This window comes from Python bivittatus, unplaced genomic scaffold (assembly GCF_059951505.1).
Source record: "Python bivittatus isolate LINGU-HERP-01145 unplaced genomic scaffold, Pbiv_v1 ctg000570_np1212, whole genome shotgun sequence".
Classification (NCBI taxonomy): Eukaryota; Metazoa; Chordata; class Lepidosauria; order Squamata; family Pythonidae; genus Python; species Python bivittatus.
Window position 1 is genome coordinate 515,639 of NW_028277097.1, and position 15,219 is coordinate 530,857.

Genomic DNA, 15,219 nt, shown 5'->3' on the forward strand with positions numbered 1-15,219 from the left:
CAGCAATACATTTCTGATGGCATACGTGTTTACTTTTTGTCCTCCATAATTTGCTCTTGAACTGTTCTCAAAATCCATTTGTCACATTGACGCCAAATGTATGACATTAAATATGGCTTATTGAATGGACCCATATATATAGGCTCACATAGCACACAACTATAACCTAAATTAGCCTGAGTTCCCATAACACGCTAGGCTAAAATATAGTTGACAAAATTGTCAACTATTTGTGGTTCAACAGATGTGAGCCCGGTCCTCTATATAAACTATATGTGCAAATGTACTGAAATTTAAATACCCATAAATCCTTCTCATTGTTTCTATCACTAGGCAAATACAAGCATCGGGAAGGAAAGAGAAAGAGGCACTTGCTTTATGCAGCCTATGGTGCAGCTGACAGAAATGTGCAAATCACATTTGTTCAAATTGCACGATCCCATCCTTGAGTCTTCTTTAACAACTTAATCCCAACGCCTCTGTGTCCAGAGGGTGGACCACAAAACTAGCAGGGGAGGTGGGCTCTGTAGCTACTTCCAACTGTCAGACGGAAAAATCAGTGTTGGGAGAAAACTGGCCAAGGCACTGGCGAAGTATGCAGACATTTTAAGAGCTGACTTATACTTATGTCACTCTTAATCTGGCTGCTGCTCAGGTTCATGGTTGTTTAATTCATTTTAGCTTAGCATGTATCGGGTATAGCTGTTGTAGTTCACAAACCATAGTTTACGGTTTAGCCAGCTGTGGGGTGCCAGCCAATGGTGGTTTAGTTTGCAAACCACGATTAAGGAAACCCCAGTTTGGACGAAACTAGCGGCAAAGTGGAGCCATCTCGCCTCACCTGCCCAGGTTTTGTGCGGCGGGATCCGGTAATACTTGTTTCCGAAGTGGTCAATGCCCACATACTCGCTCCCTGGCCCAATAAAGCGCTGCTTCACCAAGCGCAGAACCCTCCAGACGCCGCTCATCCCAGACGAAGGGCGCCGCAAAGCACGCTCGCGCGCCCGCGCAGGACCGGCGCAAACGTCGCCCTCCAGACGCTAAAACAACTCCTCGCCCTCCTTTCGCCGGAAGTCACGCCTACCTCACATCCGTTCTGTTTCTTAGAGATACTAAAATTGAAGACAGAACACCACGTGCATTTTAAAAGAAAATATTCTAAGTTAAAACCCCAGTTTTGAAAAAGCGGAATGGATTTGATATGTTGATAGCATTCGTGTAGGATACTTAGAATTTTAGGAGCTGGGCAATATTTCTAATTTAGGTTAGGAGTGCTCTTTCATACCTCTTCTAAGGCTGTTTCTCTATGTACTCATGAACCTTCCGCTTTCGACGCTGACGTATTCGGAGCCGGTCCGTTTCTGACGATGACGCTTCAATACCAAGCCTTCCTATTGGCTAAGAGAGCCACGCTTTGAGCCAATGGGCGTGAGGAGGTTTCGCGGTATGGTGGCGTCGCAGTCGCGAGTTAGTCCTTTCCGCTATGCTGGGTTTTCTTTCCGCTCGTCAGGCAGGTGTAGATGACCCGCTGAGGCTCCGACGGGCTGAGGCTACGAGGAGGTAAGTCCGCCTGGCCAGGCTGCGTTAGGGGCTCCGCTTCAGAATAAACGCCTCGGGCCCGGGTTCGTGGGGTAACTCAGGGTAGATGCCCGTGGCTGCGGATTTGGGGCTCCCTCCCCCCGCTTTCTTCAGGATCTGCCTTTGATGCTTCAAGTCTCGTTCTCTCTTGTTAGCATGCCTTTCTCTGTGTATTTTATTTATACATACATACATACATACATACATACAGCACATTTATATAGCCGCCCATCTCACACAAAGCGACTCTGGGCGGCGGGCAGCAATTAAAATAAGTGAATAAAAACAGGCGTTATAAAAAGTGATTATTAGAATAAAAACATGTATGCGCATATACGTATGCCTTCAAGTTAGTGTTAACTCCAGGTAACTACCTGGACGAGTCCCTGCAGTTTTCTTGGGAAGATTTCGCAAGTGGCTTGCCACTGCCTGCTTCCTAGGGCTGAGAAAGAGGGACTGGCCAAGGTCACCCAGCCGGCTTCGTGCCTAAGGCAGGACTAAAACTCATAGTCTCACCATTTCTGGCCTAGTGCCTTTAACCACTACACCAAACTGACTCTCTTTGCTAATGGGTCTTGATAACAACAATAATACTGTCTTGCTAATAGGTCTGGAAGGTGCCATGTGGGAGAGGATTGTGGAAAGGGAAATGGCATTGACTAACCCTCCCTGCAGGTATACAAATGAGCAAGCAAGACTGATCACGTGTTAGACTCACTGTGTAGAGGGGAGCAGAAATGCCCTTTCTAGTCCTATTCCTAGCATGTGAAAGAATTCTATATATAGAATATGCAAGGAAGCTCCGTCCGTATGAATGCATCCTTCTTGTTCGAGCACCCTTGGTTGTGCATATATTTAGCCTGTAACTAGACAATTTCTCAGCTCTATTTCAGGGGGAATTTTAAGCATAGTTCGACTTCCTTTTTATGTGTGTTCAACATAATGGCTGCTTTGTTTTAGAATAAGGTTTATATTATCCTGCAATTAGGGACTGATGCCCCTAATTGCATCAGTCGAGCTTCAGATTCAAGAATGGCATTTGGATGGGGAACGGTACATAAGGAGACCTATGAATGTGTGTTTATACAACTTATGCAGCCTTATTCTGAAATGTTAAAATAGAGATACCGTTATGTTTCCTCCATTCATTAAGTACATGTATGTAGTTTCCGAATGTTTGGGAGACAACCATCTGTGTCATCACAACCTTCCCTCCAGGGTTATTTGGTAAATTAAAAGTCTCGATAATATTGCTCTAAGCTTTGAGTATGGATGAAACAATACTAATATATTTAGTTTATCAAACAAAAGATTATGTGGTGAATAAAAACTAAGCTACAATTTGATGGTACAACTCATAGAAATAGAAACACAATATGTTCGTAATTCATTCAGAAGGAAGTCTGTCTTTCTTAGTGGGTCATTGAGTGACCACAGTTAGCAAGTGGATCTGGGATTGCAATTTACCTTGAAAGAAATTGCCATTGTAGTTACTGAGAATTAATTTCTAAATAAGGTATGCTATAAACTCAAGAACAGCTAATATAACGTATTACGTACATTTTCAAGTTTTGATGTGCTAATAAGTTGAAAATACTGAAGCTAACAACAGTTTTCTTCAAGGTCATTCTGCACTGGAAGTAAATACAAGGAAAATAAGAATAGGTAGTAAGGAATGTCAGCCCAGAGGTCCTTAGAAGTTCTAGCATTGACCTCTTTCATGTAATTTGTAGCTGTTCTAAGGAAATTGCCAAAAATAGAACATTGCTCAATATCTTCACTATCTGTATTGAAAGAAGAAATAGCATGTTATACAAGTTAATGTGTTTAATTTTCAATGAGTTAAACATTTAAATACTGGTTATTATTTTAATCGTTGTGATCCAAACATCCCCTTCATGGATCACTGCCTTGTCGTGGCAAAGGGGCTTGCGTAACTCAGTGAAGCCATGAGCTATACCGTGCAGGGCCACCCAAGACGGACAGGTCATGACAGAGAGTTCTGACAAAATGTGGTCCACTGGAGAAGGAAATGGCAACCCACTCCAGTATCCTTGCCAAGAAAACCCCATGGACAATGTCAAAAGGCTAAAAGATATGACACCGGAAGATGAGCCCCTCAGGTCGGAAGGTGTCCAATATGCTACTGGGGAAGAGCGGAGGGCATTTCCAAGTAGCTCCAGAAAGAGTGAAGCGGCTGGGCCAAAGCCAAAAGGACGTTCAGCTGTGGATGTATCTGGAAGCGAAAAGAAGGTCCGATGCTGTAAAGAACAATATTGTATAGATACCTGGAATGTAAGATCTATGAACCAAGGCAAGCTGGATGTGGTCAAACATGAGATGACAAGATTGAACGTCGACATCTTGGGAATCAGCAAATTGAAATGGACGGGAATGGGTGAATTTAATTCAGGTGACCATTATATCTACTACTGTGGCCAAGAAACCCTTAGAAGAAATGGAGTTGCACTCATAGTCAATAAGAGAGTGGGAAAGGCAGTAATGGGGTACAACCTCAAAAACGACAGAATGATCTCAGCGCGTATCCAAGGCAAACCATTCAACATCACAGTAATCCAAGTCTATGCCCCAACCAGTGATGCCGAAGAAGCTGAAGTTGACCGCTTCTATGAAGACCTACAAAACCTTCTAGAACTAGCACCAAAAAAAGATGTCCTTTTCATCATAGGGGATTGGAATGCTAAAGTAGGAAGTCAAGGAGTAATCAGAATAACAGGCAAGTTTGGCCTTGGAGCACAAAATGAAGCAGGGCAAAGGCTAACAGAATTCTGTCAAGAGAACAAGCTAGTCATAGCAAACACTCTTTTCCAGCAACACAAGAGACGACTCTACACATGGACATCACCAGATGGTCAATACTGAAACCAGATTGATTACATACTTTGCAGTCAAAGATGGAGAAGCTCTATACAGACAGCAAAAACAAGACCAGGAGCTGACTGTGGCTCAGATCATGAGCTTCTTACTGCAAAATTTAGGCTTAAATTGAAGAATGTAGGGAAAACCACTAGACCACTCAGGTATGACTTAGATCATATTCCTTGTGAGTACACAGTGAAGGTGATGAATAGATTTAGAGGATTAGATTTGGTAGACAGAGTGCCTGAAGAACTATGGATGGAGGTCTGTAACATTGTACAGGAGGCAGCAACTAAAACCATCCCAAGAAAAAAGAAATGCAAGAAAGCAAAATGGCTGTCTGATGAGGCATTACAAATAGCTGTGGAAAGAAGGAATGTGAAAAGCAAGGGTGAAAGGGAAATATATAAGCAACTGAATGCAGATTTCCAGAGAATAGCAAGGAGAGATAAGAAGGCCTTCTTAAATGAACAATGCAAAGAAATCGAGGAAAACAATAGAATGGGGAAGACTAGAGATCTCTACAAGAAAATTGGAGATATGAAAGGAACGTTTAGTGCAAAGATGGGCATGATAAAGGACAAAAAAGGCAGGGACCTAACAGAAGCAGAAGAGATTAAGAAGAGGTGGCAAGAATACACAGAAGACCTATACAAGAAAGATCTTAATGTCCCTGATGTCCATGCTGGTGTGGTCACTGACCTTGAGCCAGACATCCTAGAGAGTGAAGTCAAGTGGGCCTTAGGAAGCATTGCTAACAACAAAGCTAGTGGAGATGACAGTATTCCAGGTGAGTTATTTAAAATACTAAAAGATGATGCTGTTAAAGTGCTGCACTCAATATGCCAGCAAGTTTGGAAAACGCAACAGTGGCCACGGGATTGGAAAAGGTCAGTTTACGTTCCAATTCCAAAGAAGGGCAATGCCAAAGAATGCTCAAAATATCGCAAAATTGCACTCATTTCACATGCTAGCAAGGTTATGCTCAAAATCCTACAAGCTAGGCTTCAGCAGTACGTGAACCGAGAACTACCGGATGTACAAGCTGGGTTTCAAAGAGGCAGAGGAACTAGAGATCAAATTGCCAACATTCGCTGTATCATGGAGAAAGCACGAGAGTTCCAGAAAAACATCTACTTCTGCTTCATTGACTATGCAAAAGCCTTTGATTGTGTGGATCACAACAAACTGTGGCAAATTCTTAAAGAGATGGGGGTACCAGACCATCTTACCTGTCTCCTGGGAAATCTGTATGCGGGCCAAGAAGCAACAGTTAGAACCAGTCACGGAACAACCGATTGGTTCAAAATAGGGAAAGGTGTACGACAAGGCTGTATACTGTCACCCTGCTTATTTAACCTATATGCAGAGTACATCATGAGAAATGCCAGGCTGGAAGAATCACAAGCCAGAATTAAGATTGCAGGGAGAATCATCAATAACCTCAGATTTGCAGATGATAGCACCCTAATGACAGAAAGTGAAGAAGAACTAAAGAGCCTCTTGATGAGGGTGAAAGAGGAGAGTGCGAAAGCTGGCTTGAAACTCAACATTAAAAAACCTAAGATCATGGCATCTGGACCCTTCAATTCCTGGCAAACAGAAGGGGTAGAAATGGAAGCAGTAACAGACTTCATTTATTTGGGCTCCAAGATGACCGCAGACGGAGACTGCAGCCATGAAATTAAAAGACGCTTGCTCCTTGGGAGGAAAGCTATGGCAAACCTAGCAGAGACGTCACCTTGCCGACAAAGATCCACATAGTCAAAGCTATGGTTTTTCCAGTAGTAATGTATGGCTGTGAGAGCTGGACCATAAAGAAGGCTGAGCGCCGAAGAATTGATGCCTTTGAACTGTGGTGCTGGAGAAGACTCTTAAGAGTCCCCTGGACTGCTAGGAGGTCAAACCAGTCAATCTTAAAGGAAATCAGCCCTGATTGCTCATTGGAAGGACTGATAATGAAGCTCAAGCTCAGATACTTTGGTCACCTAATGCGAAGAGAGGACTCTTTGGAAAAGACCCTGATGCTGGAAAAGATTGAAGGCAAAAGGAGAAGAGGACGGCAGAGGATGAGATGGTTAGATAGCATCACTGAAGCAATGACCATGAAACTGAACAAACTCAGGGAGGCAGTGAAGGACAGGAAGGCCTAGCGCGATATGGTTCATGGGGTCACGAAGAGTCGGACACGACTTAACGACTGAACAACAAATCCAAACATAATAGGAAATAACAAGGACAAAAAATAAATAAAAGCCAGGTTATATTTTACAATTATATCAACTTTATTTGAGGAATGAACGTAGTAATATGGGAAGTTATATTTGAAATGGGTATCAACATACACACTGTAATATGCAATCCTGACATTTATGGAGTTATAGAATGGATGTTTAATGTCTGTGCAATTCAGAATTTGCCTTGTAAAATGAGACTACACCATTTCTAAGAGGAGCGCATCCAACATCTATCTTAATAATTCCAGCAAAGTTTGGTTCACCATATCCAAGGCACTCAGTTGCACTGATAGATTTTATGGTTTTTTTCTCCTATTGTTTAGCTGAAATATATGCCCCATTATTTTCTACCCATTAGTTCTAATCTTGCTTCTGGAGCAAGAGTTTATTGTATTTCATTGATAGAATTGAATAATCGGTGTTACGTACTACCTGGTACAGTGTAAAAAGGTGAAATGTAGATGAATTCTTTGTTGACTAAAATTATAAGGATAGAATCCTTTTATAGGAAAAGGGGTATGCGATTCTAAAATTCTCAGTGATCATCATGAGTCCTTCTAAAGCATCTTAAATCTGTTTTTTCACCAAATTTGTAACATACCGTATTTTTCCGACAATAAGACCACCCCATGTACAAGACGACCCCCATTTTTCCAGCCCAAAATTAAAAAATCAATATTTTAAAGATAGTGCAGAACACATTTTTATTTAGTAATTAGTTAAGATTTACCTGATACACTCGGTGGGAGGAGGTCCAAACCGTCTCTCTGCAGCTCTATTTCCAGGCTCTTTTGCTTAACTGATTACATTCAAGCACGAGTGAAACTGCAGATAGCTTGTCTCTGCAATCAGCCTTCCTCTAATTGGTTTGTTCAGCATCAGCTGACGTCAGTTACATCAGGCTCGTGATTGGAGGAAGTCTGTTTGGGAGACAAGCTATTTCACTCGTGATTGGAGGCTAGCAATAGGAGGAAGCCTCTCTGCAGAGACAAAGTATGGGCAGTTTTGCAACTGCGCGATTCTCAGCTGACTTCCTTGAATAAGACGCCCTTCAGTTTTTAGGGTAAGGATTTTAGAAAAAAGTATCGTCTTATAGTTGGAAAAATACGGTAAGAAATATTTTAAATTTAAAAAATTCTACTTTTGCCAAATCAATAGGGTTTTTTAAATCAGTGATTCACTTTTTTATTTATAATTCATAAAGCGTACATAGGATAGAAACAGGGAAGTAATTCATTTTAAAAAATTGAAATGTTACTTGATAGAAATATAATACATAACTTAAATATTTATTGTTTTATTTGCTTGGTTTGAGGTGTTATTTGCCTATCTGCTTATATGACTGCGTAATATAGATATAAATGACTCACTCTACTGACATGCAGTATGTCAGTTTTCGAAGTTCTGAAATTGACTACAGAAGATACTGTAAATGGCAAATGTAACGGATTAACGAGTCTAACAGTATTTCAATAACTAGAAATTGTGTAATAATTTTTTTATTTTGTTTATAATAGCTTAACTTTTTTTTAAAGGGTATTGAGCTTGGAGTTAAACAAAAACAAAGATGTTGAAAGGATTCATGGAAGTGGCATTAATACCTTGGATATTGAACCTGTTGAACATCGATAGTATGTATATTATTTTATTATGCTTTGTTGTGAAATGTATTTTACTGAACTTATGTGAAAATATTTGCATTTTAAAATTCAATCATAATTTGGGCAAAAAAAGTGGGGGGGTTTTGTGTGCATGTGTATTTTTTTCCATAGAAACATTTTCTGAAATTTCACAAATCCATGAAATTTCAGAAAATTTACTTGCAACATAATGAAAAAATTCCAGCCAAATTGGCAAGTTTTGAAAATATAATTAACGATTTTCAAATAACTATCCTAAAAAACATATATATGTATGTATGTATGTCCAGAGTTGCTTTTGATTAATCCCATAATCAAGCCAACTGGCTTCCTCTTGCTTCTCCATGGCCCTCTCAAACAGCCTTGGGTACCTTTCTTAAGCATTCTCATATTAGCCTATAGATGTTGGCAGCTTATTTAATATTTATTATATAATTGACCTATGGCTTCTGTGTGCCACAACCTAGAGGGACCAATATAAAACAAGTTGTGGGTTATTTTAGTTTTGTTGCCTGGCTAGTGAAAATGGAATCTGGGCAGATAACAAAATAAGCATTGACCAAGCCAGTTCCAAACCAGGGAGACACATGGGTTAACAAACTGGAAATAATTGCTACTCCATACTTGGACAGCATATCAAGCCTTAGGTAAACCTGAAGCTAGGATAAAGGTCTGCATAGGATTGGGGTGGAGTGGTTGTGGGCAGGGATGTGGTATACCCACACTTTCTTTTCCAGGTTCACTGTCTTAGCATGTCATGTGAACATGATTAGTGTGAAGAATTGTGCTGTTGCGCCTTAAAATATTTGCAAAAATGCCTATAAAAATAATGTCTAAGAAAACTGTTTTGCTTTAGTACGACTTTAAAACTACATCAAGGACGCTTTATTATCAAAGCGTTACTCAGATATTTCAGTCTAAATATTTTTGACTGGGGGGAAGGATTGACATAGTACTTAAAATGGCATGGCATGCTAAAAGAAGTCAAATATATAAATCAATTTCAAGTTTAACACACTGAAAATGTTCTAGAATATACTCTAGTGTTCTTTTTAAAAGATGAAACTAATTTAATTTTCAACTATTTTTAAAAGAGAAAATGACATATTTGGTAGGGGGAGCAAAGCCTATAATATTTGATTTGGTTTATAATTTGTTTTCTTACAGTATGTTATCAGGTGGTTCAGATGGTGCTATTGTATTGTATGACCTTGAGAACTTTAGCAGAAAGCCTTGCTATACCTGTAAAGCAATTTGTTCCGTGAGAAGGTATGTATACTTACAAAATAAATTTTTATGAATATGTTACCTATGTTACATATTTATAGTTCACTGCTAACTCATATTTTGTCAACAAAATAAATGAAACATTATTTAAGAAACTATTGTTAGCATAGCTTGTGCTTTAGCATAATTAGCACGTATTTCTAATAGTATGATCTTGTTCCATGGCCTGCAAGATTAATCTTCAGGTGTCCTTTAGGAACAGGAAGAGGTTAGTTGCCATAGGGGATTGTTTAACAGACCATTTGTTTTTTTAGCTCAAAGTGTCTACACAGACTGCCAGTACCTGTTCAAATTTCCTTTTTCCCTAGTCCCACCTAAAGGTGTCAACGATTGAACTTCAGATTGTTGACATACAAGGTGCGTGTTATGCCAGTGACCTACATCCTTCCTCCAGTAATGGGATATCCATCAATAGTATTGGTAAACTGCAGTCTAGAATTCATGTCTATGGCAAATTTTTTCTCTATGGATGGTTCTGAAAGCTGTCTCTCGTCATCCTGATCATTAATCATGTTAGCTAAGTGACCATTGGTTTCCCATACTTTAATGGCATCAAAGAAGTGACCATAATGGAACTGTGGTTTCTTCAGGCCATTGTGATTTCTTCTTCATGAAGAGAAAATTTAAAAGTCTTCTAGTTTGGGAATTATAGAGACGTTGGTATTGAAATTCACAGATTTCAATTTTATTTCTTTGTCTCTACTTAAACATTTAGGGAAATAAACTGAAGCTATTTGTAGTTGCCATTAATTTGCAAGACTGATTTAAGTCACAATAGGTAAACAGAAAATTAGTTATATAAAGTGGAGGCACGTTGACAAAGCAAGGCAATACAAATATATAAAAGATTTTTTAAAAATAAAGAAGTGATTATTATAATAGGAAACATTAAACCATGAAATATTTGTCATGTGTCACCATTACAATTTTTAAAATTATTTATTCAGATGTATAGGCCACCAGATCAAGAGTATAGTTTCCTGCCATTTTGAGGTGGAAATACAGAAATAATATAGAATAAATGGCAGAACAAACCTTAAGAGAAATAAAATTCTCACTGGAGAATAAATTTAAAAAGCAGGGGGGAAAGTTTATTATACTTGTTTTACCTGCCTGCAGCATCTTCTCTTTCTCTTGGGGCAATTAATATACATGTAGGGCAGTCTTCTCTAACTGATGCCCTCATGGTGCTTTGGTCTACAACTGCCATCAACCCCAGCATTGTGAAGATGAGAGCAAGTGTGGTGCATTAATTAAGGTGTTGGACTGGTATCTGGGACACCAAAGTCTAGACTAGTCTTAGCCACAGAAGCTTATCAGGTGACTTTGGATGAGCCAATCCCTCTCTAGCCAACCTAATTCACATGGGATGTTGTGAGAAAACATGGAAGGCGGGAATACTAATGAAATGAGCTCCTGAATGAAGCAATGAAAATAAGTCTGACAAATAACTGATGGTATTTATAAGCCAATCTCACTCAAGGCACGAATGGCCAGGTTCAGATTGTCCTACTTTGGACACGTTATGCGAAGACCTAGCTCTCTAGAGAAGACTCTAATGCTGGGAAAGGTGGAAGGAAAGAGAAGAAGAGGAAGACCAGCAGCAAGGTGAATGGGTTCGATTACAATAGTGAAAGATGCACCACTGGAAGACCTGAAGGACAGATCGTCATGGAGAACATCTGTGTGGTTGCTGAAAGTTGACACCAGCTTGATGACACATCATCATCATAAGCCAAGCCATATGAAGGGCACTAGATTCTGGGAGTGGTGAGGAGGCCATCCTAGAATCTCGCCAACCCCCCTCTCCAGGCTTTTACAGTGTATGTTCTATTTTTTTAGGATTGCATATATTTTTTATTTTTGTAATCCACAGAGATCAAGTAAAGTAAACAGTATATATGTTTCTTTTAATACATTTAGAATATATCCTTGCATCAAAAATAGTAGAAGCAATTAACTTTGGTCTCCTCTTCATTGGTCTGTTGTTTCCAAGTTTGCCCTGATCATCACAGTAAACATAGCTTTTGATATGGTACCCAAACTGCTTCTTAGATATACTTAAATGTCCCACTCTGTTTTATTTATTTCTTCCAATCTTTTATTGTTTTATGTCAGTTGTTTCTAAGCTACTTTGAAGACTTGACTCAAAAAGAAGGCTCTACTTTTCTTCGAAAAGAAATACGTAAATATGCTATGTGGAAAAGTAGGGGTGAATTTGTTTGCTGTTCTCCTTTTGCCAACAGATTACATAGGAAATATACACACTTTTGAAAACGCAAGCTTTAACAGTTAGCGTTTGGTCTAGGTTAAACTTAGCATTTGTATGATTGCCAAAAAGATTGAATTTAAATTGAAAAATATTTAATATTGCTACTTTCCTATGGGGTATACAAAACATTTCCTTTTGACTTGTTTTATCAATGAAATTTTGTGAATTTCCCAATTTTTAGTGCTAAATTATAGTTCCAAATGTGAAATAGGTTGTTTTAAGTATTTTAGAAGTGTTTTGAAGTCTTAACACTTCCATAGAACTGAGACAGACTATTTTACTAGAAAATTGTGTGTTTATTTCCTGCCCAAAATGTTTCAAAACAATATTGTTTCACAGTCCTATATTTCAGTCATGCACTGAATTATTTTCCTCTTCTCTCCTTTTAAAAATACAGTTTGGGGAGACTGTAGGGACGATGGCTAAGATTTTCATAACCACATCTCCCTGGCTCCTAATTTTGTGCGCTTTCATTTAAAGTTTGGTTTTTAACCACTGTGCCAAAGCACATTGGTGTCCCATGAAAGGTTTGCAGGTGTGCTGCATCAGCCAGAATCCCACCTCTGTGATACCAGGGGCATATTGCCTCCATTTCTCCTGTGACATCACAGGACTTATGGTTTCATGAACCAGAAGTCCTGCCTATGAGATGTGTGCCATGAGATGAAACAGATTGAAAACTGCTAGTTAAGAGAGATGGCCTTCTTGCAGATCTTCTGTGGAAGGCTTTTGTATTATTTTTTTTAATTGTGTGATTAAAAGCTTATCCAGTAGGTGGCAGAACCAGCTTAAGTTCTGCTCTTCTACATTAAACCAAGGTAGAACTACAGTTAGTATGCTATCTGAACTACTTTAGACTTTCTTTCCTGTTTGAAATTAATAGTGAAGGGTTCAGCATTTCCAGTGACCTTACCTCTTCCTTGTAGGGGTTTGCTACTTAGGTCTTGAAAGACTTAAGATATTCAGATTTGTTGTGTATTATAATAGCAGTTTTACTTTTCTATGCTGCATTATAGGAACCACCCTGGTGTTCATAAATTCAGCGTAGAGACTGTTCAATGGTATCCTCATGATACTGGCATGTTTACCTCAAGTTCATTTGATAAAACACTGAAAATATGGGATACAAATACATTACAGGTAAGTTTTCTGTAATAATTTGATCTCTGTATGTAGGAGTAATCCTCTGTTCCAGATCCAGCTGATATAGGGAACTAGAGTTATGATGAATTAATTTACAACAAACTTGGATAAAACTGGCTAAAACAATCTATCTTAACCATATTTTGACCAAAGATGCATAAATAAGTTGGCTTAGTATGTCATCTAGACATACCATAGTCTGTACTTTGACATAATCTTGCCAAGTAGGTATTGGTAGTTGGAATTTACAAGCCACATTAAGAGCAACGACAAATGTTAGAGGCACAGGGATATATTTTTAGAATGTCTCACAAGATTCATATAATTGTTCATGCAATGTTAACAGTATAACCTAGGGATATGCAAAATTGTCAGCCTTACCAGGTAGACCAAACAGGAAACACGTCCAGATCAGCTAATTCTGCTTTATTGTAAAGCTTAACAGAATCTTGCAAGTCTGAAAATACAGTTCTCCCATCTTCACCTTTACAGCCCGAGAACTTAGGGAGGATCCCTTCTGAACCTCTCGCTCCACCCCCTATGCAGCTGCGGGCTTTGCTCTCTCTTATCTGATCGTTCCCTGGGCAGCATCTCTTTGCCCTATCTTCCAAGGTCCTTCCCACGTACCATTACAAAAATAGGGTGGCTCATTCTTGGAATATTCTGCTTTTCCCCTAGAGCTGGCTAACCTGTGCATTCTTGGAATGGTTCATGCTATTTTAAGAAGGCCCTTCTTCTAGAAGCTATACATAGTCCAGTAATTCTGTGCATGGGTATGTATTTATGTGTAATTTATATTTTTAATAAGATAAATAACAAGCCACATTCCCAAAAAATGGCACTAGAAGTCTGAAAATATAAATTACATTAGTTGAATTAATAACCCCTAATTAATTGAATTAATAATTATTAACCTAATTTACAGAATTAATTTCTATATTAACCACGCAAATCAGTCTCACCAACATGTGCACACTATACATGTTATATACCCTTCCTCTTTGCAAAAATACCATAGAAGGGGGAACAAAAAAGGATGGAAATATTGTGAGATGGGGTAGCTATTGTAGAGGAGAAGAAAAAAAGAGTTGGGAGCCAGAGTGGAGGAACATGAGGAGAGGGAAAGAAGAAAGGCCCTATTTAGGTGTTTCAAAGGAGTTAAATTTACCCAGCAAACAGCTTCTCCCAAGATAGAACTGTAGCAGTCTTCTCCCTTGTAACATCTTCCATTGTTTTCAACTTCTTATTTTTATCAGTAATCCCCCCTCCAAATTTGCAGATTTTTTTTTTTTTGTCATGGTGGGGAATCTATGTAGCGTTTTGTATCCTTTGAAGAAATTCAAATATTCTCAAAAGCCTGCTTCAGAATAGATTCATATGACCAGTTCATGGACATTCCAGAAGAGCACTTGAGAAAGAAATGCATTTTCCAAAACAGTTTGTGCCAAATACAAACTCTTTTACCGGAACTTGGGATTCCTCCCTCTTTTTTGTAGATTTTTAAACTAGAATCTATTTGGGCAAAATTGCTTACAGAAATGTTTAATGTATTTGATGGAGCTCCAGCTAGGGTAGGAAAATATTCCAGCTTTATGGCATTTTTGAAAAGAAGTTCCATAAGTTTTTTTTAAACTCATTTTATAATTCAAAGGCAATATTTTGTTGCCAAATGTTTAAGCCCAAATTTGCATCACTTACTAGATGTTGGGATTAATGCAGTCAACAAGAGTAGGATCAATTCCAAGAATGCTCAGCTGTTTAACAGCTTTGTCAAGATGTTGAACAGTAGTTTCCTGTTGCATATGGATGTGCAATTGTATCTATAAAGAATTGTTTGATATGTTTTGTAGAATTAGTCTGAAGTGTTTGAGAGTTCTGCCATAATGAAACAAAATTGATTTCTGCAGAAAATTACAAAGTGTGCAAAAAGGTATTTTTTCACTTGGCTGGTATTTTTAGCAAGTTTAATAAGCTTAATTTGAAACTTCAGGGTAAACTACTGACACTTTTTCATTGCAAAAATATTTCTGTATTTAGTGACACATTAGAATCTACAGGTATGTGGGCAAAATTGCTTACAGAAGGAATTCTATCAATTCTCAAAAATGGATTTAAAATGCTGATATATATAATTTAGAGATGATTTACATTTCTTGAGAGTGAATATGGTGAATTGATTTTT

At 38.6% G+C, this 15,219-nt stretch overlaps 2 protein-coding genes across 20 annotated transcripts in view; one reads left to right on the forward strand and one right to left on the reverse strand.

The window, feature by feature from the left end:
- NDUFAF2 (NADH:ubiquinone oxidoreductase complex assembly factor 2) overlaps nt 1-1,072 on the reverse strand; it is a 70,884-nt gene extending 69,812 nt beyond the window's left edge. Inside the window, exon 1 of one of the 2 annotated variants that reach the window (XM_088152971.1) lies at nt 842-1,072. In XM_088152971.1, the coding sequence (XP_088009097.1) occupies nt 842-968 (127 nt within the window). In that variant the 5' untranslated portion in view covers nt 969-1,072. The remainder of the gene's footprint in view (nt 1-841) is intronic. The other variant, XM_088152970.1, reaches the window with a different exon arrangement.
- A 346-nt stretch (nt 1,073-1,418) lies between these two features.
- ERCC8 (ERCC excision repair 8, CSA ubiquitin ligase complex subunit) overlaps nt 1,419-15,219 on the forward strand; it is a 73,871-nt gene continuing 60,070 nt past the window's right edge. For all 18 annotated transcript variants that reach the window (XR_015798286.1, XR_015798287.1, XR_015798284.1 and 15 more), the window contains exons 1-4: nt 1,419-1,560; nt 8,231-8,326; nt 9,503-9,604; nt 12,911-13,034. Coding sequence is in view for 5 of the 18 variants with exons in the window: in XM_088152855.1 (XP_088008981.1) it covers nt 1,484-1,560; nt 8,231-8,326; nt 9,503-9,604; nt 12,911-13,034 (399 nt within the window). In the remaining 13 variants the exon portion in view is untranslated. The remainder of the gene's footprint in view (nt 1,561-8,230; nt 8,327-9,502; nt 9,605-12,910; nt 13,035-15,219) is intronic.